Here is a 27,074-nt window from a genome sequence, read left to right as displayed (position 1 = left end):
AAGGCAACAATGTTCCTCGTGGCTCACTGATTCACAAAGCTAACACAGTTTCTGCTATAAGTGTTGCTAAAAAGAGAGAAAAATCAAACCTTGCTCACCAAAAGTGAGGTCCCAGGTCCATACTGCCACCATACCCTCCAAGTGTCCTGATTTTCAAGGGACAGTCCTGGAATTATGAAAGTCATGCTGACTTCTGATTGGATCCCACAATGTCCTTGTTTTTCCTACGAGTGCTGTTGCCACCAAGCTCAGGGAGCAGGATGAGCTGGTGCTGCTTCTGAGCGGTGGTGGCAAAGGAGCATCCCATGCCCTCTCTATGGCCACTGCTGCTGGCCTCCTCTCTTGGGCAGCTCATAGCAGCTGCTGGAGAGCAGGTGAGGAGGAGGAGGAGGAGGAGGAGGCTGCTGCCCCAGGGCTCAACCCCACATGACACACTGGCTCTGAGGCAGGGCCACCCTGGGCGGGAAGAAAAGGGGAGCAGGGTGGAGTGCAAGGAGTCTCGATTTTTTTAATTACAAAAAAATGCTTTCTAATCTTCTCTGTTTCTAAAATTTATTTATTGGTGTGTGTTTTTCTTTTTGTAAATCTAACAAAGAACAAAATAAAATCAGGATTAAGGGGTTTTCTCAGGATGGTGGAGATGAGCTACTACAGAACAAGAGGCACTGCACAAACCTCAAGAAAAATAAATAGCCCGCAGCTTACAGAAGACTGAAAAACATGACCTACAAAATACTGTTTCATCATCAGGATGCAAAAACAGCATGAGGATTTTGACTGGCCTCCAGCCTATAAATACGGTTTAGGCCAATTTCATAGTGTCGGATGTAAAACCTGGTATATCTGTGAGGAGGTACTTGCATGGTAAGATGTGACAGGGACACTTGCCCATAAAACAGGACTGCTATTAACACTTAGCATGATAGGTTTCCGTCTGCTGCTCCACAGGGAGCTGTGTAAGAGTGCTGGGCTGTGCCCCCCAAAAGCATTTTTCTAAATGACGAAGTGCTACAAGGAAGAGAAGTGTGTTTCTATCATTCACACTGCAGAAAATGTCTGAGAGCTGGGTGATTATGACACACAACAGCATTCCACTCGGCAGTAATAAATGTGCCTCTGAGTGAAGAACTACATTTTTTAAAGGTGATTTCCATGAGAGAGAACATTAAGAAAATATTTAGTTTCCCAATGAAATAAGTGAGCCTAAAAAGCACATGCGCTTAATATTGTAAACTGCCCTGTAGTCCTTGGATGAAGGGCGATATAGAATTTTAATAAATAATAATATTAATAATGGCTTGGGCCAGGAGAGGGATTTGGAGGGGAGGCTTGCTCCATCCCTCCTGTTTGGCTCTTTGGATTAAGGAGTCTTCACTGCATAACCGTTTCCTGGCATTAGCATTCCCCGTACGAATGAAAGAGAGACGAGTCAGAGAGGCACTAATACGAGACGGAAGGATTGCAGACTCAGTCCAGCGTACCAATAATAATATTTAGCACTGTACAAACATCAACTAAACAAATCCTCACAACACCCCCTGTGAGGTAGGGAGGCATTATAGTCCCCACTGTACAGATGGAGAAACTGAGGCACAGAAAGGGTAAGTGACTTGCCCACGAGTGGTTATCGAAATGATGGCAAAATCATAATTTGGTGCTCCAGTTTGCACTGTCTGAGCTGAGACTAGTTACATGGTCATGCTGCCTCTTTAGGTCAAAGGGACCAGGTGCACCTTCCGAAAAATATTGTTATTATTATTATATATGGGGTTGCTGCCTGTTAAACAACATGTATTTGATATTAGTTAACCATTCCACAGTTTCATTCCCCAAACAATACAGTGTCCTTTCACATTCTGTTTCAGGTTCTTCCATGTCCCTAAAGCCCCACCCAGTTTTTGGACTCTATAAAGTACTTGCTTAAAGTACATTTCTCCCCAGTGTGCTTTCATCAGAATGTATTGCCAAATAAGCCTCTTTGGGATGGGAGGCCGCTTCTTGCTGCAACTTAAAAATCTGCAGGTGTAGAAAGCTGCCCAACGGGGGTCTGGTTCTGGTGAGGCAGCTGCAGACTCTCAGCCCTCCTTGTTGCCTCTGGATTTGAGAAGAAAGGCTGATCATCCTTCTGTTTGCTGGTGAGTGTGACAGCAGCAGCGAATGGTAAAAGCACAAGGTGGAGGTGATGGCCTTCCATTGCTCCCTTTGAACCTTTGGCCAGAAGTCCCGGAAGGCCATTGGCTGTATCGATTGTGCTTTGAGGGCTTCGATTTGTGCCGTCAAGCAGCCAAAGCCAGAACCAGGATTTTGAGTCTCTTCTTTCTAATACCAATGAGCAACCCCACCCCACCCCACTCCAGCTGGGATCAAAAGTAAAGCAGGAAGTTGGTGGGAAGACACTGTCAGCTAAGGTGGAGCCATGAGAGAGGAAAAGTCCGCCTGAGGGGCGTTCAGGGGAGGAAACATCCTCTCATGCAGTCCGACGCCTTCTCACAAAGCTTCTTTTTCCCTCTGGGAACATCTGCTCAGCTTCATCTCTGTCAACTGGATGTACCGCACAACGTTGGTATCTGCAGGGGGAAGAGGGTCAAAAGACACCAGCTTAGCACAGCCACCAGTCATGTTAGACCAGGCATAGGCAACCTCAGCCCTCCAGATGTTTTGGGACTACAACTCCCATGATCCCTAGCTAACAGGACCAGTGGTCAGGGATGATGGGAATGTAGTTCCAAAACATCTGGAGGGTCGAGGCTGCCTATGCCTGTGCTAGACCATAGTTGTTAAGTGTGAAATATGCATGATTGAGACATCGGGAGGCCATCAGGTTGGCGAAGGCTGGTCTACATGCTGCAGGAATCACTAGCAACACCATGACAGACATGTGGCAGGCTCTGTCCCCCAGATTATCTGCTTTGTCCTATAGAACTCAACAGGAGCCGCTGAGAAGTGAATCCATTCCAATCAGCATAACCCCACCCCTTCATCTGCATAACCCCGCCTGGTTCTGTTTCTTGGACATGCTAGACTTTGCTAAGTGACTCCAGGTGAACATGTCAGAAAAGCAACTACAGCCTGAGATGTATCCTTCATGGAAGAGAGGCACTAGTGCAGAGCAGTGGGGAGGGGACACACAGAGACACAGACACAGACACACACACAGACACACACACACACACACACACACACACACACACACAGGAGCACAACTCTGGGACTTTTTCCAGAGCGGGAGCAATGATGTCACCTGCCAGAGAGCCAGGATAATTGATGGGCCCTCTTTGCTGCGTGAAGTGAAAACGTTTGCATCTGACAGGTTAGCACAGAGGGAGCCAGAGAAGAGGGAGATCATCGACAAAAAGCTGGGTGCCTCTTTTCCTTTCCCACCTTGAGCTAGCAGTTTAAATGCGAACACTTCTTTGTGCAATCATTTTCATTTCTAATTAAAAGCTCAAGGTTGCATTTCAGCTGGCTGAAGGTCTTTTGTTAAAGCTCACTCTGTTTAAAAAGTTGAACTTATGCAGTCAGAAGTAAGCACTGCTGAGTTCAGTCAGCCTTACTCTCAGGTCGCTGTGCACGCTAGAACTTAAGAAGACACCTGCTGGATAAAAGCGGGGCTATTTTTCAGCCGGAACTCAATGGAACTTTCCAGCACCTCTCAGGTGACCGCCATTGCCGTTATTAAGAGAACAAGGGAGGCATTCTTGGAGAGTTCTGGCACCTCTTTTTCTAGAAAAATAGCACTGAATAAGAGCAAAGGTCAGTAACTTGTCTTCACAGTGGCCAACGAGATGCCCACAAGCAGGTCCTGTGCACAATAGCCCTTGTCTTCTTGCACCTGCTTCTGAGACACAAGGTGCAGTCATAGTGATCCTAATAAACTGATCATTATGCTATGTAATGATTTTTTTGTGGTCCGCATTGTGTGTAAGCATGGATTAATGCGACTGCCTGCATTTTTAGATTTTGCTTGGGGCACATCTTGGAGGGCACTGTCATGATGAATCCTTGCATTTCAAATGCAACACCAGCTATTTTATCAAAATGCACTATCAAATGCCTCCTAGCCATGGTCAGGCTGTAACTCTGGGTACAAGAGGGGTGCTGCCTTTGCACCTTGCTTGCAGGCCTTCTGGAAGTTTCTGGGTGTTTAACTGTTGGAAACAGGATTCTTGATGGACTTTTAGACTTGACAGTCTAACAGGGTTCTTGGGTTCTAGTACTTGCTTCACAGAATATGGCAAAAATTGCTTTCTCTGTCTCTGGAACTGTTTGGAATTGTGGCCTCTGTTGCCTATCTTTTCTTTTCCTCTACCCATGCCCTTCTTCACCTCCCTTCTCAATTTCCCCCCACCCATCTTGCTAGGTAAATGTTAAATGCTCAGGAAGTTATGATACTATGCAGATGCTGCTGCAACCTTGCAGTGTTCCCGGCAAACTGTGCCCTGTAACGTGATCAGGCATACAGGAAGGGTGGTTTTAATTACTGAAGTCAAGTGTGCGCAGATTCATTGTCTAAGAAATATGAAAACTGAGATCCTAGCAGCTAACCTTGGGGGGAGGGAGACAGAAGAGAACAAGAAATCTGATTCTCCACCTGCACTCAAGGTGAGCGCCCGTGACATTTTGCAGTCCAAAGTGACAATACTGCATGATCAAAGAACTGTATCCAGGGATCCTTTACAAGGTCTTAAAAGTTCTTGGGCTACATATCTCCATTCACCTTTAAAAAAAAATCTGATGACCTTTCCAGTCTCAGTACAGTTGTACCTCGGAAGCTGAACGGAATCTGTCCATTCGACTTCCAAAACATTTGGAAACCAAAGCGCAGCTTCTGATCTGCAGCCAATCGGAAGCCACAGAAGCTGCATTAGACGTTCAGCTTTCAAAAAAAGTTCGAAAACTGGAATATTCACTTTCGGGTTTCGATTGTTTGGGAGCGGATTCATTTGACAACTAAGGTGTTCGACAACCAAGGTATGAATGTATATATTTCAGAACTTCACTGTTGTTTCTCTTTAATGCACCATCTCCCTCTGTCTACTGGTACTGAGGTGTAGCCTGAGAAGAGTGACAATATGGGTCAATGCACCGAGCTGTTAACCAGAAAGGTGGCAGTTTGGGCTCACTTAGGGGTGGCTGTGGGCAGGATTCAAAGATGACCCTTGGGGTCCCTTCCAACTCTACAATTCTATGATTCTATGGTCAGTATATCTAATTCTTTCCTAGCCTCCTTTGGTGACCACCATCATCTTGACAGCTGGATCTTTGGAGCTGTTTTTCTCTGTTTAAATGCTATATCCTCAGTTCAAACAGATAAGAGGTATCATTTGTTGGGCCAACAGTGCAGTCTTTGCCAACTTGATACAACAGGGGCTGAGGAAGTTGTAGCCAAAAAGACCTGTGCACATATTGAGTATATCTATTTCCTATCTTAAGTGTCCCAGTTTTTTGTTTTTGTTTTAATGTGGGTATTGCTGTTCTACTGTTTCCTATTTTTGTATTGCTGTTTTCAAATTTTATTGTTTTAATTATCTGCACACCACTTTTGAGAGTCCTTGGATGGAACAGCAGGATCAAAATAAATAACATCATGGGCAATTAGGAAAATCTGTGCATGTTTTACTCGCTCTGTGGCTAATCAGCTCCCTTCAGCACCCTTCATATTAAGGAAAGAAAACCGGATTTGACTCCTTGCTGAAAATTTCAAATACGTGGAACTACAATGTAAGTCATTATACTCCTAATGGATCTTAACCCCCAAATGGAACCAAAGTAATGAATGTAGCTTCCTCTCTTATCCTCTGTAAATTTCCTCATGACATACATTTACCATCTTGAATGTATGCCAAGTGAGCATAGTGAGCATTAATTGCCTAGGCATGCTAGGAAATCACACATGCTGAAGCTTGCAGCAACCAGAAACCTAAAAGTGGAGGGAGAAGGGGGAATAGATGAAAGTGCAGCCCAATAATGTGCCAATTGGAGACCATAAGCACCACAAAAAAAGAGAAGCAGTGACCCACCACAGCACATATCCATCCACGTAGATAATTTATCAAAGACATTCTGTTTTCAAGAGCTAGGGGCAGAATAGAAGCAAGTTAATATGCCAGAAGACACCCTCAGTGCTTCCTAGCTAAAACTCTCTCAGGCAAGTCTTAGCAAAGAATCTCAGAATTTTTTTAAAAAACAAACAAACCACTTATATTTTCGGAAGCAAAGTCTGAAAGATCCTGCAGGGCTTATTCCTTCCCCAGCCACCTGCAAGCCCCGATACCCGTGAAAAGAAACTCTTCACTGAAATTTTGATCCAGGCTCTTTTTGCAAACATTTCCATTGATAATAGGTCCTCTTCTCTTCTTAGGAGTTGAGTATGAATAGCTTTGCATTCAGTTGGAGTTAATAATACTGCAACTTAACATCCCTTACCTCTTTTCCATTTGGTTAATGTCTTGCAATGCTGCATTTTTTCATCAGAAAATTTGTACCATTTTATGTGTGTGCTGGGGCACCCACAAGAGTGTTTGTTGGTCTGGGAATGTGTGCTGCAAAGGCACCAAGTATGACTGCAAGCACGGCAAAGTGTTCACAGCCCACATCACTGCTACAATATTTTGTGATGGCCACCGGCTTGGGACAGCTTTGAAAGTGATAGGCAGATTTCTTCATGATAAGGCTACCAATGGCTGCTAGTCCTTATGGTCGTGTACTATCTCCAGCATGCTTCCGAACACCAGTTATTGGAGAAACACCAGTGGGGAGAGTTGCTTCTGTGCTCCTGTCCCATTTGTGGGTTTCCCTGGGATATCTGGCTGAATGCTCTGCGAAGAGGATGCTAGACTAGATGTGCCTTTGGTCTGTAGGTCTTATATTCTAAAGGAGCTGACATACTTGGGAAATAAAGAATGCAAGTAAACAGTATATTGCTAAACTGCCAATAGTTCCACCCTTTCTCTGTTACTGCCCCACATGCTTGATACTGCCTCCTTGAATACCTGCATGATGCAACATCTCTTAATTCCTTCGGTTCCTCCTCCATACCACCTTTTTTGTGAAGCTTTTGGTACAACCTCCTAGTCTTCATGAACCTCTGCGACCCAGCCTGTAACTAAGCCTAAGCACCTGCCACTGAAATAGCTGCATATGACCCCCTTGTTTGCCCCTTCCTCCCCTTCCCTCTGTTGTTTCCCATATGTCAAACTGTTAACTCCGTGAGGCAGGGACCCTATCCTCTGGTATGTTGAAAAGTGCCTTGTACTCTGATGGCGACAAGAAGAAGAGGAGTAAGAAGAAGACATTATCACCATCACAGTTCTAGTAATAATATCCTCTATTCGGCCACTCTCCTGTAAGTTCTTGGATTCCAAGTCCCATCTGCCTGGCTGGTGGTCAGGGATGGTGGGAGCAACATAAAGAGGAGGCCTTTCCTCTTTTCTGTAAATATAGGACTGATGGTTGGGGCCAGCCTCTGCCTACCTTTCCAGAGAGGAAATTGCCAGAAATTAGTTTCCTGTTAGGTATGCTGAGGCTCTCTATGCAGGGAGATCCTTGCAGAAGAAGAAGGGTCAAAAGTTTCAGCTGTACCAACAGCCTAGCTCATATCAGGAGTACGAGAAGCTACCACAACTTTTTAATGGCCTCCTGTCCTCCTTCAGATTGCCTTGTTTAATGAGGGAACTGCAGAATTACCTCAGATCCCTCTCAGCTTGTTTTGTGGGTTGGGGTTAAAGGGCAGGGAGAAAAGCAATTTGGGCAGGTTAGTTTTCAGCTCTGTAAGCCTTTGGCAGGAAAATAAATAGCTTTAAGAGATTTGCTTCACCACCAGCAGGCTTTCAGAACAGAGGAGCCTTCTGTGAAGCAAACTCCTGCTGGCCATTTAAGAAATTCTTTTGTTCGGGGAAGTAATTTTCCACCGGCTTGTCCTAATGCATCCTTATTAAATAGATATACTCAGACAGCACACTCTTGGGATACTTCAAGCGTGAGGCCTCACAAAAAGCTAAGGAGAAATAAATGCCACCATTTCACAGACAGAAAAACTGGGGGCAAGGAAGGCTAGAATGGTAGTTAGAGTCATAATAAACATTTATATAACACAGTACTGTTGAAAGTGCTCCAAGTTTCTTATATCACCACTCCAGCCTTCTTCTTTTTCTAAAAAAGAGCTGTCTCAGTTCTTCTTGGCTGCACCACTCTCCCCTCAAAATGCAGAGATCCAGGAGACATTTCCAATTTTTGGAAGACACTGACAGGTATCTTCCTCTGGCAAAGCCATGAGGGGCAACTGAACAAGGGCTGGAGGACAGGAGGCATCCCTGTAGCCAGATATCCAGGACCCAAATAGCTAAAGTTGGGTCAAGCAGGGCAGGACCAGGGACAGCTCCCAAGGCAGACTCACAGCAATAATGGAAGCTAAATAAAAGCCTTGAGGTCAAACAGAGCATCTAAATTAAGGGTGGCTAACCTGTGGCAACTGGTCCTGATTTTTTTGAAAACAAAGAGGTGGACCACCATGGTTTGTTGGCAGTTTCAAATCAGTTCTCTTTCTCTCTTTACATAAACAGAAACTCACTCTAGTCTTTAAACATTCTCAAAAAATGTGGTTTAGAGGCAACTTATTTTTAAAAAGTAAACAATCATCTATTATATAAATGAATAAAAGCAGGTTGTATGCCATAAAAGGGAAACAGAGATGTGTAGAGGGGTTATAATTCTGATGCAATGTACAATGGCTGGAAAAACTGACCTGTATCTGAACTTTATGTGGACCTCAAGAAGAAGAATTGAGCGTAATTCAATTCTCTCCTCTCATTAGTTGTCATCTTCACGAGGCATTTCCTGGAACTAACTGAAAGGCAGAGGAGGGATGGTAGCCTCTAATCTAGCCAGGCTAGTTGAAAGGGTGTATAAACACACTGGCTGAGTATGTATAGGGTGTGCAGCTGCTCAGGCCAAATGGAAACCGCTTCAGGCAGAATGCTGCCCAAACACGACAGATGGAAACAAAATGCCTCACATGGGATATTAAGAGGACAGAGCGAGCCTAAATTTGTTGCATGTCTTGTGGAAAACGGAACACCACGCATCTTGCATTTCTTTGACTAAAGTAGAGACCTTGACCTCAACCCGTCTGGATATTAGAGTCCCAATCTATGGGTCCTTATGAGCAGATCCTGCCCCTGCTCCATTCATTTGCCAGTCAGATGCTTTCTGGTGGCAGTTTTGATTGCGCTGATAACTGGTGGAGGCGGCATCATGAAGGTGACTCAGTACCTCTGTCCAAAAGAGGTCCCTGTGGAACGCCTTCCCATCAGATGTCAAGGAAATAAACAACTATCTGACTTTTAGAAGACATCTGAAGGCAGCCCTATTTAGGGAAGTTTTTTTAATGTTTAATGTTTTATCGTGTTTTTAATATTCTGTTGGGAGCTGCCCAGAGTGGTTGGGAAATTATTATTATTATTATTATTATTATTATTACTACTACTACTACTACTACTACAGTGGTACCTCGGGTTAAGTACTTAATTCGTTCCAGACATCTGTTCTTAACCTGAAACAGTTCTTAACCTGAAGCACCACTTCAGCTAATGGGGCCTCCTGCTGCCGCCGCGCTGCCGGAGCACGGTTTCTGTTCTCATCCTGAAGCAAAGTTCTTAACCTGAAGCACTATTTCTGGGTTAGTGGAGTCTGTAACCTAAAGCGTATGTAACCTGAAGCATATGTAACCTGAGGTACCACTGTACTACCAAAATGGACTCTGCCAGCAGTCTTTAGGTGATGTGCCTGTAATGCAGCAAGGGCCAACGCATGTACTATCCTTGGTGCGGAAAGGATTTATTCTGGCAGAAAGCCAATTATTTTTAAAACATGTGCCACAGCTTAGTGGTCCCCATGACATGCATAGGTGAAGTTCCCCAGGACCATTCCTCGCCAGCCTCACTTTTAAAGTCCTCCGGTACCAGGGCTGGGAAAGACCCTCTATCTGAGGCTTCAGAGTGGATGCCTCTCAGAGCTGAATGGGTTAGAGTTGGGTTTTTGCTTCTGAGGATCAGCTTTGGAGAAAGTGCTCCAAGAGGCAGGTGAAAGCCCTTCCTGCTAGCAATTCCCTTTGTGAATTGTGAGTGCTCCCAGCTGTCTCTTGAATCAGAACAGGAGGCCTATCCATCATAGCCTATCTGTGCGGAGGCACCATTATGTTATGTGTTTCCCTGCTTCTATCATTATTCGTTGCTGAAATGGTGCAGGGAAATGCTGCATGCGATGATGTTATGACACGAGTAAACGGGGAGAGGGAGGAGAAGGCATCACATTGAAGTGGCAACTCCATCCCAAGTTTAATACCCCCTCCTGACTTTTGTGTGTGCTCTCTGTGGATGACAAATGTGAAAGGAGCAGAAGAGAGCACAAATTCAGATGCAACCTGACAGTGGTTCCTCCTCACCACCAGTACCTGTTGGCTGTCGGGACCTTGCTTCTTTCAAGTAGTAAAGTGCCTTGTTGTAGTCTCCCAGGTGGTAGAACGCTACGCCTGACCGATAGAGTGCCTTGAAGTTCTCTCCTTCCTTCTTCAGTACTTTCAGGCAATATTCCTTGACTCTCTCGTAATTCACCAGCTCAGCTTGAAGGAGGCAGGCTACGAGAGAAGAGGAAATGAATGACAACGTGAGGCTGTTTAGAGAGCTGCTCTTTCCCCTTCTTCACCACTGCTGGGGGAACAGCGAGCGAGAGGTGATGCTGATGACTCAGGAAATGGCACGGCCATTTAGCCTGAGCATCAAATCCAGTTTGTCAGTCCTTAATCTCAAGAGAAATGGCCTATTATTAGATATTTCAGTAAACATACATTGGTAGGTGTTGTTTTCCTTGTCAAAGAGGCAGGGATTCTCTGTGGGCTAGGAAGCAAACATTAGAAAAACAGGTAGGTGGCTTTGAATTAGCAAAGGAAAAGTGAATGTGGGCAGTGAATTGTGACCGGCAGTTTCAAAGCAGAGCAAAACAAAGGGAGGACTTAAAAAAACAACACCTGAACATAATAGGTTACTGAGTACAAAGATACACATTATTCCTAATCTTTCTCACTCTTGTGATTTCTCTTTTGATGTTGTGAGTTATGACTAGAGAGAATTAAAAAGACGACAACACACATGCACTAGCAATGCTGCTTCCTTATGTTATAAGGCAAAGGGGATTTCTAAAAGGGTGAGGATAGGAACCCAAAATTTGTTCATTGTTCAAAGTTTGCTTTGGGCAGGTCTTATTCATGGACTGCACCTGCAGACTCACCCAACTCTCTATACCCCTCTAATAATACTACTACATAGCACTTTAAAGTAAAGCTTTTCTCATACATTATCTTAGTATCCTTTATCCAAGTTGCCGGGTCAGTATATAACATCCCCCCATATTGCAAATGAGGAGCGGACTGAATTGCCTAAGAGTTCATGGGAGAGACAAGATTTCTCCTGGGCACTCCCAGCTCAGCCTCTGAGTCACTAAGAGCTACTCAACAACTGCTGAAGAAGCAAACCCACTGCGTACACCAAGTGGCAATTGCATAGCAGGAGGTTGTTTTCAGGCTTTGTGGGCAGGACTCATTGGTGGGGCTGCGGTTCAGTGCTAGAGCACGCTGCATTGCATTGCAAATGCATATTTAAAGGTCCTGTCTTAGTTTGGCCCCTGAGCTGATCCAAGCAGAAGAAGACTGTGCAGAGCAGGGACCAGCAGGGGTGACACCGTCCAAATGAAGAACATCAGAGCCTGCAGGATCAGGCCAATGGCCCATCTAGTCCAGCATCCTGTTCCTGTAGTGGCCAACCAGCTGCTCGCAGGAAGTCCATGCACACAGGACCTGAGGGCAAGAGCACCCTTGCCGCCTGGGATTCCCGACAAGGATTGCCAAGGAATTGTTTTGCAAGCTTCCCATGCAGCTTTAACCCTCTCTTCACTTGCTCGTCTTGTGTCCTTCGCTTCCAGTTCAGTGCAGCCAATCATGAAGCCAGCAGGGCAGGAAGCAGCTGTCTGGACTAGTTACATCTCAGAGAAATGAGCTTTACAGACTGTATCCCTGTGGTGGTTGTGGGGAGATGTAAACCTGTAAAATGGTGGCTGTCATCAGAGAAGGGCACACACAGCAGATTTCCATAGCAAACTATGCTGCGGTGCAGCCTCAAAAATGATGTGCAAAATGTTTCTTTTATTCACTACTATTCTCTCCTGCTTGTCAAATGCTGATTTCCTGTCCCCACTTCTAACAGAGCTTGAAATGATCTGCCTAGGCTTCCTCTACCCCTCCCTCCCTCAACACTTTTGCGTTTAAAGTGTGAATTTCATGCTAGAGCCCTTGACAGCTTGGCGACTGCTGTTCTATATTTATGTGTCGAATAACAGGTACAGCATTGGCAGCAGCTGCCCTTGAGGTATCCAAGAGGCCCGTTCAACAGCACTGGAGAGCAATCCCTCAGCATGGGATAGTCTCAGAACGGTCCGGAGAAAGCAAACTTATACGAAGTGTGAAAGGTGAAGAAAGGCAGTGCTACGGGCATCAACACGTTTAGAGTTAATTATCTAACAGGGAGCTTGCTTTGTACCAAGTGAAGACATCAGTCCATTGAGCTCAGGGTTGTCTACATTTAGGATGCAGAACCTGGTGGCCTCCAGATGTGGCTGGATGGCAACTCCCACCACCCCTGCCATTGGCCATCGGGGCTGGGGCTGAGGAGTTGGAGTCCCAACAACATCTGCAGGGGTCACAGGTCCCTCACCCGCTCATGGACAGCAGCTGTCTAGGGTTTCAGAGAATAATTTTCTCCTACCTGGAGATGGCTGGAATTGAACCCGTGAGCGTTTGCATGCAAATGACATGCTCTGCCACTGAGCTGTACCCCTTCCCTTACAGCAAAGACCTTCAGCCTTCCAGATGTTGTTAAACTACAAATCCCATCAAGCTCCGCCAGCAAGCCAGTAGAGGATGATGGGATCTGTAGCCCAACGACATCTGGCAGACCCGCCCCTGCCTTATAGAGTACTGCATTATACTGAGCAGCTGCTCAATCCTAGCAACTCTGTCAAATCTTCACTGATGAGAATTTGGCAGTTCCCCTGAAGAGAGACTGGGCTTCAGTGTTAGAAAGGAGACAGGCCAAGCTTATTGATCCCACATCACCATTCTAATTTTGGGCATGAGAGCCCCAAGCAGGAGGGCTACTTTTTGGAAATGCAACTGAGAGTCAAGAGGGCTGGGCTACATGTCTCAATGGTCTGACTTTAGCATAAGGCAGCTCCCAGTGTTCATCTGATAGCTGTATCACACTTAGGCCATAGCTAGGGAATCTTTCCCAGCTTGAGGTGCTTTATTCTGCCATGGGGAACCTTTCAGGGGCCACATGCCAGGGGCTGGAAGGGCCAGAGCTAAAAGTGAGTGGTGCAATAGACGTGACTTTTAACCTTTACAGGGTAGGCTACATTCCAGTCACACATAAATCACACACACAGAGAGACACCCTTCTCTATCCAGGCAAGCAAGAAGCAGTATCGCAAGGACCCATTCCAGCCAAGCAAAAACAGTCAAAGAGAATGTAGAGCAGATCCGGTGGAAGGTGTAGTTTGGAAGGGAGCATGGCTTAGGAAGAGTCCCAGGGGCCACACTGATAAGGCCCTGAAGGCCACATGAGGCCCCCAAGGCCTGAGGTTCCTCACTCCTGAGTTAATCCTATAGGCATCCTTTCCCACATTGACCCAGTGCTGTCAGCATTCCTTAAAAAGATCCTTTGCATTGCTATCCATATTACTAAGGACTCCAAAGCACGTCTCTTTAAGAGGTTTCCCATTGCTATCAGCTTGCAAACAAAGAGGGTTTCTCGACTGCCTCACAAATGACATGCTACTTACAGCCTCCTTGATCGTGTTTGGCATTAATTAGATCCGTTGGCTATACTGCTGCTTGGCAGACGTACTGTGGTAAATGGGAAAATTAAAAAAAACTAAGTGCCACTTTCCAACTAGCAGCTGATTCATTTAAGTTTCCTATTAGTTTATTAAAATTATGTTAGCTATGCCCTTCAGTGTTCATACAATGTGGCACTAAGTGCAGCAGAATGTGTGTGAGCCTGAAAATCTAGCCAGAATCGATTTGTGCTGCACCAGGCAGGATTCAGGGGCCCAAAGGTAGACTTAGCAATTTGGGGTATGGGGTGGGTGGAGGCAACAGCAACAACAGTGTAGAATGTTTTCAACTGTTTCTTTCCTGCTGAGATATGTGTTTGGCAGAACAGGCTCGGAATGGGGAAGGAGCTGGTGCATTTATGCCATTTTAAATTTGAAAACCACCCTGCGGCCTTTTGGTAAAGGGGTGGCATAGATATCCCGAAATGTCTTGAATAAATAAAACTACAGGCCAGGGAACGGAAATTAACACTAAGGTAGCTGGGACCCTAAATTCTGAATTTCCCTGCAATCGTGGGATTTCTGGGAGATAAAGGCTTTTGAGGCTATAGCGTCTGATGTGCAAAGATAGGTCAGTGATGGCTTGAAGCCACCAGCCTGGCATGCTTTACTAAGATATGGTTGGATGAAGCAGGAGAAAAACCTACTTTATCTCTGCTGTCTCCCATTGAGTTCTCATGTCTGCAGCAGCCTAGGGAAAGAGTGTGGGAGACAGCGGACAGTGCAGGGATGAATCTCCACCATCAGCTTTTGCATGGGGAAAGGTGACCTATGTTGTCTCCTTGTGCCCAGTTCTGGATCTGGGAGACAGAACAGGGATTCAGCTAGTGCATCAACCACCCCACCACCCAACAGAAACACATAAGAAGAGCCTGCTGGATCAGGCCAATGGCCAATAGCCAAGCATCACAGTTTTCACAATGGCCAACCAGATGCCCATTACAAGATGCTTGCAAGCTGGACCTGAGCATCCTTTCCACCTGTGATTCACAGCAACTGGCATTCAGAGGCATAATGTCTCTGGCAGTGGAGGTAAAACAGAGCCATCATGGCTAGTAGAAGGAAAACCTAAGTTGACAAAAGCTGTTTCAGGCTCAATTTTGAGGACCCTGACTCTGCTGGTAGAAAGGGACATCAGCATCCTTGCAAGGCCTTCTTGTCTAGGATAGATGAGGGTTTCTTTGCCATTGTGACAACTATGGGACTGCCTCTGGGTGCAACTGGACCACCGCATGTCGCAGGTCAGGCACTGGGTTGTCCGCTTTTTGCCACGGGCCCTACTTTGTTCCCTGAGAGGCTCTGGAATCATGAAAACTTGACTAAAGTAAGTCTTAATGAGAACCATTTGTCAATTGAAGCAAACAGGTGATTTGTGGTAAGATTCATTTAAAAGGTCAGTCAAGTCCATTCTGTTCAGCCCAGGCTTATGGAAAGGCAAATGAGAAAGAAAGTTCAAGGAAAGAAAGTGTGGCATAAGAAAAGTATGGGCTTGGATGCAACTTCAAAGGCTACCCAGCTTAGAGGAAGTTTTCATCTTTCGTCTTTCATCACATGCGCACAGTGCCTTCTCCAGGGTTTCTGCGGGTTGCAGTTTCACTGTGACTTTTAGCCTTACTTTGTTTGGGTACTGCTCACATTGTTAAAAAAGCTGAAACCATATAAATAATAGGAACTCAGTAGAGGCAAGACCCAGTTCTCTGTATTAACCAGCTTATGTTGCTTTGATGAATATCCCCCCCCCGCCCCCCACCCATCCAACCTCCTCTGCTTTCTGGCCAGTTTCTACTGTTCCTTTTGATTCTGGTTGTGGATTTTTCAGTTTTTTTGTTACTGTTGATTAAGCAGGTTAAATGCCCCGGGGAGTTTCTTCATCTCTGTTCCTGTTGTGTGTGTTTTTTAATTACCCCAATCATCTCTGCCCTCGCTTTTATCTTTCAGAATCAATATTCATCTTGTAGAGCCTGCTGAGGCTCTTCCTTTTCATTTCCTGACTTACTTTTCCTCCTTTTGCAAGGCCTGTCAGGAAGCAGACTCTTGGGTGGGTGTGGATTGGGGGATTGGGGCTCACAATGGTGAAGCTCTGCCTCCACAGCAGAATACCAATGGCTGGAAACCACAGGAGGGGAGAATGCTCTTGTGCTCAGATCCTGCTTGCAGGTTCCCCACAGGCATCTGATTGGCCACTGTGAAAACAGGATGCTGGACTAGATGGGCCACTGGCCTCATCCAGCAGGCTCTTCTCATGTTCTCATCATGCATGCAGGTTTTTGGGCAGCATCCATGCAATGTTGTTGGCATCAAAATACCAGTGCCTATTCCTCCCCACCAAAAAAATTAAACCGGAGCTTCCTTATCTGGAGGAAACCAAGCAAGCTTTAAAAAAAAAAACACCTGTTGCCAATTTCCCATTTGCAATATCTCAGTGACCTATTTACAAACTAAGTTCCTGCCTGGAAGCACCAGAAGACTGGCTGAAGAACCCCTTTCTTTTCCTTCCTTGCTGCTCTTTCCCAGAAAGATCCCTTGCATCGTTCTGTCCTTTCCTCCTTCTTTCTCTTGGAACCAACTGTGAGACTATTTAAAGAAAACCATTGAAGTGTAATTTGACCGCTCTGATTTCAAGATCTATGTTCACTTGTTTTGAAATCTCATTCCCTGCTCCTGCTGGTGTACACATACACATTTCACACACCTGACAAAGCAGGCTCTAGTCTTGTCCATTTATGCCATAATACTGTGATCATCTCCAAGGTGCCAGAATACACTGTTGTTTTTACTGCAGCAGATGATCGTATTATCCCTAAGGGATGCTAGTCTCTTGTGAATGTCTTTGCTGACTGAACCCTATGGAGAAGCTGAGAGCTTCATTACCTGCATTACAACAATCATGACAGAAAAAGACAGGACAAAACTCACGATGCCTCAGAGGCTCACCGAGGCTCCCTGAAGCAGCCCAGTCATGGTTCTCTGGCTATTTTGTGTGCTCTGTCTGAATGAACCTCTCTAGTAAGTGGCTGACCACATTGCTGTTGTTTGCAAAAGAAATGGGCAGCCAAGTGGCAGATATAGCCACAGAAAGTCTGGTTTTGATGGTTCTCACTTCCATGTAATGCATTTAGGATTTTAGTGCCTTAAAGGTGTATGTATGGGGTGTGTGAGGTGTTAGGAAGAAGAAGAAGAAAAAGAAGAAGAGTTTTGGTTGATATCCCGCTTTATCACTACCTGAAGGAGTCTCAAAACGGCTAACATTCTCCTTTCCCTTCCTCCCCCACAACAAACACTCTGTGGGGTGAGTGGGGCTGAGAGACTTCAGAGAAGTGTGACCCAAGGTCACCCAGCAGCTCCTTCTGGGGTAGTTTGTCCACCCTGCACTCAGCAGTCACACCCTGGAAATGGCTTTGACAGGCCAGCTAAACCAGGTGAGGGTAGCCGATGGGTTTCAAACTCTTGGTGACTTAGGGACTTCCCTGTTGCATCCTCCTTATGCAGCCATCGCAAAGCAGCGTGGGGTGGTAGAGGTTGTTGCACCCACCAAGGGCCATGGGCAGGCAGAGGCGCAGCACAGCGTATGGCTGGCGAGGAGTAAAATGCGTCCCTGAAATGTGCTTGGGGCCACCGCCCCTCTGGCTCTCCTCATGCGATGCCACTGGTACCATGGGAGCATCATCAGCAAAAATCATGAGGATGGGTGAGGGTCAAAGGAATGACCAGAGGCACTGTGGGAGCAGCTGGGGGTGTTGCTACATTAGCTTTGGTATCCAATGGATTCTTGTGCTTTGAACTTTGCTTCTGGGAGAGCACGGGATTGTGACTAGTATGGCACATTGGTGTAAAGCTTCAGGGTTAATGTGTCCATAGTATCTGTTAAAAATGACTAGTCCTAGAAACAGAATAGTTCCTAGTCCTCACGCCAAGTGGACTGAAATCCTTTAATGCCACAATGGGTAGGACTGGTTTGTTTACACGTACAAAGGATGCTTATCCACAAGGCTCCAGGATGGCTAGCATGGTGTTGCTGTGTTACTCTGACTTCCCTAGAGGATACTCACACAAAACCAACTTGAACGGTTCAATTGTTTAAGGACAGAGCAGCCTTGGATTTGAGCTACAGTTGCTACAAAAGAGAAAGAACACACCAAGAACCATTTGCCCTTGGAGATTGTGATACTGAATCCAAAGGGAGAATACATGTCCCTGGCCCATACTCATAGGCTTGGTTCAGATATAATGCTCTGCCAAACAGTGGCTGAGGGTGAAGCAGCAGACCTGCAGGTGCTCAAAGGGGAAATGGCTGCCACTTTGCTCCTTCCCCAGTCTACACTACCTGGAGCTAAGCTTATATTTGGCTCAGCATTATGTCTGAACATAATGCTGAGTCAAACCATAATGTTACAGTCCGTGTAGCTCTAATGAAGCCATGCATTTAGGCCAATGTTTATTCTTGGCTTACCACTTGTGCTTTGTCTAGATGACAGATTGTGAGTCTTGGTTTGGACAACATGCTGAACCAAACCATAGCTTAGCTCTAGGTAAGCACAGCAGGACCAGAGCTGCCATCATCTTTTCTCTGGGCACCTACATAGTTGCATAACATGCCAATTTATTGCACACCTTCCCGATTGCAATATGCTGTGAAGGCAGCCCATCATTCTGTATTGGTTACTCCCCATCCCGTCCTCCATTTGAGAGGACAATCGGAGAATATATTTAAATCCCAAAGTTGCTAATTTTGGTCTTCTGATTGTTGAATGCTAATCTCAACCCATAACCGTAAGCCTTTGCAGTTAAACACAAGCAGCACCTTCAGCCACGGTGCCTAATGGCCCTCTTCAAACTCTTTAGATTAAAAAAAAGAAACATTTATTCTGTTAATTAAGATGAAAATTGGAATGGGTGTAATTAATTAATTAAACCTTGCAACCCCCCCCCCCCCGCTGAGATGGTAAGTAAGCTTCATTGTCTCCTTTTGATAGTGCCAGCTCAAGATCACAAAGCCTGTGAGTCAGGAATAAAACCCAAAGCTGTTGATTCACAACTCTGTACTTAATCTGCACACTAAACATCTTTGTTCTTTTCTTCCTTTTGGCTCTTGCATTTCTCTGAGCATTGGGAAATGGACAAAAGAATGGGCTATTAGGTTCTGCCAAGTCAGGGTTGGTTTTAGCCCTAAGGTCATGTTTCTGCATGGAAGATATTTTATTTACTGATGATTGATTTGTATTTCTAGCCCACACTTGATACAATGAATGATCCCAGGACATGTTGTTGTTGGCATCGATCTGTCTCGATAGACAATGGAGTGCGCCTCTGGGGGTGAAGTCAAACAGCTGTGTTAGCAGCCCCAAAGTGACCTCCTCTGGGTACAAGCCTGGGCAGTGTGTATGGAGGTCCTGGGCTACCCAGACGACAACACCTCCAAAGTCCAAAGCACAAGAATCCATTTGAAACCAAAGCTGGTGTAGCAACACCATCAGGCAGTCTGGTATAGGGAGTGTATCTTTGTCCTAAACCATTCAGAGCTTTATAGAATAGCATTAAAACCATGAATTGGGTTCAGCATAAAGGCAGCCAGTTCAGATGCTTTCGAATCATCAAAATATCACATGGTGCTTGTGGAATAACGGTACCATTTTTTAAAAAAGCTGTAATAAAAGTGATAAGGGATATAGTGGATAATAATTTCCCTTTGGATATTACTACTACTACTACTACTACTACTACTACTACTACTACTCACCCTTCACCAATAGGTCTCAGGACCGGTTATAAGAATTTAAAATTCATAATTAAACACAGTTAAAACAATGAAAAACAGTTAAAACTGTTAAGTATTCTAAAAATTCAGTTAAGATATTTAAAAGATACAGTACCTAAACAAACTTTGGCACTAACGGAAAAGCTGCTAGTAACTGCTAAGTTCAGGAAATGTAACAAAATGTCCTTACCTTATTCATTCCCAAAGAGTCTTATAATGGGGAGCGGGAGAATATTAGGGTCAGCAATAGTCCCATTTTACAGATGTATACAGACCATGGACAGTCCCTAAGGATGATCACACGCTCCATCCCTGCATGAAAACCACTCAGGAGGGGATTGCAGAGCAGCCTAGCCCTGCCCCTGCCACACCCACCAACCAGACCTCTCCTGCCAGTCATACCTTCAGCAACTGTAAGAAGGGACCCTATGCATACATGAATGTGCACATGTAGATGTAAGCGGATAACCTAGGACAATCTGGAGTTTACCTCTACCGTCCGAGGCAGCATGCTTCTGAATACCAGCTCCTGGCAATCACAGTTGGGGAGAGAGCCATTGGGCTCATGCCCGGCTTGCCAGCTTCCCATAGGCATCTGGTTGGCTGCTATGAGAACAAGAGGCTGGACCAGATGGGACACAGGCCTAATCCTGCAGGACTCTTCTTAATATTCTTATGCAGATCCATTCATACATGCCTAAGGCCCCTCTCGTGTTCACTGAAGATGTGCTTAGAGGAAGATGCAGCCAGCAGGCCGAGCAAAACGCTTGTTTGTGCAATGTCGGTCCCTTTATGCCTGCTATTAACATGCGAGGGAACTCCTCTGAAACTCCCCTCTCTTGTTTTCCACTTCATCAATGTTTATTGTTCTGATATGTTTACAGGAAATAATACTTTCCACATCAGAAGCAAGGTGGGCAGGAGATGGAAAGCAGCAAACGGTGAACAGTGTGCCTTCAATACTTCCAACAAGAGGTTAAGGACAGCTCAAGAACAGAAATAGATGGAGGGGTCACCTGTGATTCAATAATGGATAAAAAGAGCAGGCAAAACGGTGGAAATGAGCAATTATTCACTTGAGCCGTTATTTGGTTATTTGTTACTGACTGGCAGAGGGCCATTAGAATCTAACCTACTGACCCAGCTAATCTCAGTTTTGTGGCAACATCAAGACGTCGTTCCCGCCCCTTCCCCCTGTTGTTTGTGGTTTCATTCTGACAGAGGCAAAAGAAGGTCAAGTCCTTCCCTTGCTCAAAGTCACAGACAGGCAATGAGTCATAACCAAATGGTTGCTCGGAGCTCTGTTTGCCTTGTAATCATATGCCGACATGATGGGATTTAGTTGTGCAGGAGGGATTTTTTGGTTTCGTAGGACCTGCCCTAACCGTTTCAGGAAGCAGCTGCCTTGGTTATGTGATGGTAGTGATCAGTAAACTAGCTTGGGCTTTGAAGCCTGTTCTCTCCCAGGTCCACATACTCTATTTAGCAGATCAAATGGGCAACTTGTTCAGAAGAACATAGTCAAGCATCTTTAAGAGCAATACAGGTGTAGCTAAGGAACTTCGCTTCCTAGGACAATCAACAAACAGGCAGTGGTGAGAGCAGTGAGGAGGCAGGCCTACTGATGGAGGGGGCAGCGCCGAGAGCACCTTGCTGAAGTCCCCACCCAGCCCAGATCTGTGGGCAGGCACTCACAGTGGAAAAGCAGCAGGAGAAAATGGGTGCCTGCTTCTGCCAGCCTAAAGAGTTCCACATACCTTCTGCTCCCCTCATCCTTTTTAATGAACTGTGTGTGTCTGCAGTGTCACCTGCTCCAAGGATGGGTAGATGGGAATGCATCCTAAGAAGCATCTTTAGCCATAGCAGCCACCTCCTCACACATTATCCCTTCTTCTGGTACATCAACTCTGCCACACACATACACAAAATAGGCTTCTAGTGATGAAGATTTTAGCCTGCCTTGTTTTGTTTGGTGATGGGCACTACATTTTGATATGCCAAGCATCCTTCAAATACACTGTGACACCCCCTCCCCACTTGAAACACTGCGCTGAAGTCACTACAGCTGTGCTCCCTTTTGTAGCTGGAGACATCGGAGGGGCAGGAGATCACGCGTTACAGTCAATTTTTTATAAGGTATGGAACGGTCGCCAGGGAAACCCTGTTGGCTTGACCCACCAATAAACTATGCCAGGTTGTTTGGATGTCAGCTAATTTAGTCCCATTAGTGTCAATGCGTATCTGTATTTCAGTGATTTGTGGATGAGACTGTCCTTGCTGCTAAGGTTAATTATGCTGTCCTCTAACAGGCCGGTTGTCTTGCACTGACATGGCAAGGTGACTTGGGATGTCAAGCTATGCAGAAGGGAAGCTGGGTGCATTCAGAGGAGCCATGGCAGGCAGGTGTACTAAGATGTCAGAAATAGGAGGAGATGGATCAATGGAGTTGCCCTGGATAGGACAAAGCAGGTCAGAGCAAAAGGCATCTTTTATGCCATTCTGAAAGCTTTCTGACCCTTATGAAATCATGTAGGTCTACACAGACCTATACACCTGATCTACAGCTGTGTGTACTACTGCGGGATTCATTCGGAAAGGACGGCACACAAACTTGTCTCACAAAACGATGGGCTGGTAACTGTCAGTGGGCATCCTTGCCACTCCAAGGCAAAAAGCCCTGTGGGAACATCGAGGGAAAGTGCAAGAAATGCGCTCTCCCCTCTGTTGTAGTAAAATGTGGAAGGAACAATAACAAAGCCGTACAAGGAATTAGAAAAAGCACGTCGTATCATACGCCGCTATTGTGATGCAAAACAGTTCCGAGCACCCGGGTAGACATTTTCAGCAAGGGAACTTGCAGGCTCAGCGGAAAGGCTACCAGCACTGCCAAAACGTCACCCAAAGCCATTTCAGATCTGTTTGATTGGCATCTCTGTACTGACGATCATGCAGATGTTTTCCAGTTAACAATATCTATTTTTCAAAACTAGGGAGCACTTCAGCATTTGCTGAATTATTAATGCCGCAGCCCTAATAATGTATATAGTACCTTGCAAGCACAAAGTGCAATAGGAGAGGGAAACAAATCAATGTGTGTAGTGTTGCTTCTTTTCACAAAAGAGGAAGAATTAGCTTTGGATAAGGATAGTAATGTTGCAGCGTTTATACATATACAAGAATGAATTGGGGGGTGGGGTGAGGACAACCCAAAGTCATTTGATGTTCTCTCTCCAAAATGTTCCACTACAGCAAAAAGAAAAATTGCATGTTGGATGAAAAGAAGGGACGACATTTCACAAAATCATCAAATGTGTTTTGAGAGAAGCTAATTGCTGCTTTGACTTGCAAGTGAAAGAGTTTCAGCCTTATAGCTTCAGGGGGAGTTCACACATATATGTTTATCGTTCCTTGACTGCAACATCCCAGGAGGGGTTGAATGCAAGAAAAAGCTACTGCAGATCAAACGCCATAAAGAGACCTTGCATTGCCTCTGACAACATTCAAATGCCAACCTTCTCAAAGGAGGCAATTCACATGTTCGGCAGTGAGCATCAACTGATTTACAGGCACATGTTAAACGGTTCCTTAGTGTATGGAGATCCAGCAGACCTGAGAAACATGCAAAAGGTAGACAGGAGAGGAGCAAGAGAGCTTTCTGAATTCTTGGTTTCTCATGCCGCTGTTCTGTGAATGCAAAGTGCAATTCATAGAAAGATCATTTTCTATGAGAAATTGAACCCTTTTCCAGAGCTCCTGTGGGCACAAAAAGGCTACTGTGCCCTGCTCCTTTCCCCACCCATGTCAGAGCAACCCACTGGCCACTGTTTCTTTCTAAGAGCTGGAGAAGGAGAATTGGCACCCAGCAGCGCAAAGGATGCTGCTGCACAGAGCAAGGCTGGATAGCTCTGCCAGCACAACAAAGCAATGATCTGCCTTGTTGTCCCAAGGTAGGAATCCCATTGCCAGACCTTTGAAGCTGTGCCACTCTCAGCCATTGTGGCCCACAGGAACAGGCCAGAGTTCTCTCGTTCAGCTGACCTTCTATTGACAGGGTTTTCCATTTGTCTTTGCCCTACTCAAAGTGTTTCCGAAGTGCAAAGACTGGATTGGCCAGTCTTTGCCATCTCGTAGGTCACAGTCAACATTTTTTGTTATTAAAAATTGCATGCCTTACAAAAAGCACAGAAACAAATCTGCCAGTATAGAACAACTGCCATCCTTTTCATGGGGCTGTCACACTCTTCTCTACACCAAAGTGCTTTAGGCTTCTTATACATTCATAGCATATAGTCAATAAAATGTGTATTTAAAAGCTTGAGAAAGAGGGCAGGACAAGAAAGAGAAACTTGCATATGATCCCCACTGTATCATATCTCCCCCCCCCCTCTCTCTCTCACACACACACAAACACACAGAGCTAAGGTCAGTTTTGGTTGGAGTAAATACTGCAGGAACAGAATACAACTGTTTGTAAGTTGCACATCCAGGCTTGGCCACAAGTTCCTGTTGGTTCCCCACAGCTTGCACAAATTAAAATTTAACTGACCTATTTGATATCTACAATTAAAACAAAAACACCCAACATATGTGATGGTGACTGATCCTAGGACAGACAAGTACTCCGCTCTCCACTGCAACACTCCTCATACCAAATGACTGAACTGAAGCCATGGTAAAAACAATTGCAGGAAACAGGCAGGCGGAAAAAGCTGGTGTATAAGCTCGGAGGACGGAAAGCACTTTCAAGTCCCCCGACATCAGAGCAGCTGCCCCACAGAACTGCAGGTTCCTATTTACACAGCTCTTGAAAGACATAAAGAACAGAGACGTTAACCCCACTGCATGATGGGTTTTAAGAGTTAGAACATTGCTAGGCACCATAGTTGACTTTGCTTGTTTTGTCAACTGCTGCAACTTCCAAGAGAAATCTGCTGGATGCTACCCCTCTGTTCCTGTCCCCCTCTCTTCACCACACAGTTATGGAAATATTCCTCCCCCCACCATTGGATTTCTTTCAATTTCTCTCTTCTTTAGTGGAGCCTCTGGCTTACCCTCTTGGTCTCCTGACACAAATTATACACCATGACCTAAGAACTTTGCTGTTGCTTCCCTATTCTTTCCAAACACACATTACTGCTGTTGTCCTCCCTCCTCTCTCTCTCTCTCTCTCTCTCTCTCTCTCTGTGTGTGTGTGTGTGTGTGAGAGAGAGAGAGAGAGAGAGAGAGAGAGGAAAGGAGGGAGGGAGAGAGGGAGATCTGCTGCCACAGGACCTACAATGATGCTAACTTTCCCTTGGTGACCCATTCCAGAGGCAGAGCTGTGTTATTTGGCTGCAAAGAAAAACAGCAGAAAGAACCCGCAGACCTTAAAGATGAAGGACCTCTCCTGGTGTCCCCCTTATTGCACATCTTATGGTTATTTGTAAAAGATGGTATCAGGACATTTAAATGCAATCCCATTTTCAATCCTGCCAACACCTGCAAGAGTTTTGGGGTAGACAGACTACTTTGTTTCCAGCCAGGGAACGTCCGGTAACTTCCTGACAAAATCCTGTGACTCTTCATACACCCCATGTTCCAGGGCTGTTTTTGCTCTGCTTTTGCAGCTCTGTGCGCAAGAGCGCACCCCCGGAAGACAATAATGCAGTATCATTCGGGAAGCATCGCAGAGCGATTAATAAAGCAGAATGATGTGTGGACAGCCGGGTATAAATCCAGCACTAATGCCCTGTTATTGCCTCGATGACATGTTGCAGAAAAACACCCGTCTGGAGGGGCCCTGACAGATTTATTGTGGCTTCAGCTTTCCTAGAGCAGGGCCCGCTTTGGCAGATGCATGAAGTGTTACTCACAGTCAACAGATACCTATTTCTATCTGTCAACTAGGGACAACACATCATGCATCTGACAGGATACTGCCTTACACGGAGTCAGATCATTCGGCCATCTAGCTCAGTATTGTCCACACTGACTGGCAGATGCTCCCCAGGGTTTCTCTCATCCCTACCTGGCAATACTGGGGATTGAACCTGCGACTTGCAGCATGGAAAGCAGATGCTCTACTGCTGAGCTAGGCTTTCCCTTGACAAAGCTGGCTCTTGTCCATGAAAGCCTATGCCAGGAGAAAAATGTGGTCTTTATGGTTGGACAAGACAGACATTTCCTCCTCCTCTCTCTCCCTCTCTAATGCTAAAATATAAATGGCAACCTTCTGGGGCAGAGACCTGCCTCCATGATTATTTTACTTTGAGAAAGTTCCCTGATGTATTGATCCGCACGTTTGCACACTCGAGCATTAGATATTGGGGCTGCTGGCAGTAGTTCTCTCTCCTGCTGGCTCTTCCTAATAAATAAGACTAGGAGGCAACATGCAACGGAGACCTGAGAGAGCCGCCTGCCATCCTGAGCCAGGAGCGTTTAATCTGCTGCCTCGTTGAAGCGCGGGGGGGGGGGGAGAGAGACCTCCTGAAACGGCTTGGAGAGGCGGCCTCTCCTGACCCTGGGGAAACAGGAGGGCGGCCTCCATCTGCACCCAAGTCCGGAATTCCGGTCATGGGGTGGGAGGGAAACGGCACCTGTCGTCGGCGCGGCGCTTTCCAATCGACCTTGCAAGCAGGGGGCAAGACAGGGCACATTTCCCCATGATCCCTCCCTCGTTCCCCGGCGCCCCTCACGCTCTGCTCTCCGGGCAAAGTTTATTTCCCGGTGTCGTCGGGGTGAGAGCAGCGGAACGGCGCGCGCCCCTCGAGTGATCTCCCGCCAGAAGGAAGGAAAGAGCCCCTTTGCTGACCTGCCAAGCTGTTGTAACAGTCGATCTCGATGCTCTCCAGCAGCTGGCTCTGCTCGCCCGTGAGGCTTCTGCCCAAGCCGCCGCCGCCGGATGAGGAGGACGAGGGCGCGGCGGCGGCGGCGGCGTCTCCGTCCCCGACGTCGTCGTCCTCCTCCTGGGCCAGCAGCAGCCCCTTGAGCTCCAGCAGCGCGCGGTGGTACTTGCCGATGGCCTCGCGGAATTTCTTCTCCTTGTAGCACTGCGCGCCTTGGCTCTTGAAATCCAGAGCCCTGCGGATCAGCTCGTCCGGCTCGGCGCTCTGGCTGCCCCCGCGCTGCAGGGCGCCCACCGAAGACGACGGCAGCCCCGCGCCTCGCGCGCCGTCCGGGGCCGTCCGGCTGCCCGCGCTGGGCTTCCCGGCCGCGCCGGAGCACTGCCGCTCCATGCCCGCCGCTGCCTCGCTCCTCGCCGCCGCCTTTCGCCCTGCCTGCCCGCCCGGACACTCAGGCGGCGCCACAGCCTCCCGTCTGGATGCGGCTGGTGGTGCCACCTCTCGGCTGGGCTCGGCTGCTCGCTCCCATCCTCCCGCGGTCAGGAGGGAGACGCCGC

The 27,074-nt window shown here is 46.4% G+C and overlaps 2 protein-coding genes across 6 annotated transcripts in view; one reads left to right on the top strand and one right to left on the bottom strand.

The window, feature by feature from the left end:
* Positions 1 to 27,074, top strand: part of MAP3K9 (mitogen-activated protein kinase kinase kinase 9) — a 91,884-nt gene that overhangs the window by 58,688 nt on the left and 6,122 nt on the right. Inside the window, exon 12 of one of the 5 annotated variants that reach the window (XM_083606345.1) lies at positions 20,581 to 20,602. The exons of the other annotated variants lie outside the window; for them this stretch is intronic. Coding sequence (XP_083462471.1) covers positions 20,581 to 20,587 — 7 coding nt within the window. The 3' untranslated portion in view covers positions 20,588 to 20,602. Of the gene's footprint in view, positions 1 to 20,580; positions 20,603 to 27,074 lie in introns of those variants that run through there. 5 annotated transcript variants of the gene reach the window in all.
* On the bottom strand, positions 1,472 to 26,925 carry TTC9 (tetratricopeptide repeat domain 9). Its single transcript, XM_083607474.1, has 3 exons — positions 26,487 to 26,925; positions 10,451 to 10,633; positions 1,472 to 2,567 (listed from the first exon to the last, which is right to left on the bottom strand). The coding sequence occupies exons 1-3, from the start codon at positions 26,908 to 26,910 to the stop codon at positions 2,488 to 2,490; spliced, it is 687 nt and encodes a 228-aa protein (XP_083463600.1). The 5' UTR covers positions 26,911 to 26,925; the 3' UTR covers positions 1,472 to 2,487.

The sequence above is a fragment of the Podarcis filfolensis genome (assembly GCF_964270895.1).
Source record: "Podarcis filfolensis genome assembly, chromosome: 1".
Taxonomy (NCBI): domain Eukaryota; kingdom Metazoa; phylum Chordata; class Lepidosauria; order Squamata; family Lacertidae; genus Podarcis; species Podarcis filfolensis.
Note: the sequence above shows the minus strand (reverse complement) of the source record. Positions and strands in the feature narration are given on the sequence as shown.

Bases quoted from the DNA above. Each gene is read 5' to 3' on its own strand.
- TTC9 (XM_083607474.1), bottom strand. From the start codon at position 26,910: ATGGAGCGGCAGTGCTCCGGCGCGGCCGGGAAGCCCAGCGCGGGCAGC. The intron at 10,634-26,486 runs GTCAGCAAAGGG...CTTCTCTCGTAG, and splicing joins CTGTTACAACAGCTTGGCAG to CCTGCCTCCTTCAAGCTGAG. The intron at 2,568-10,450 runs GTACTGGTGGTG...TTCCCCCTGCAG, and splicing joins AAGGTCCCGACAGCCAACAG to ATACCAACGTTGTGCGGTAC.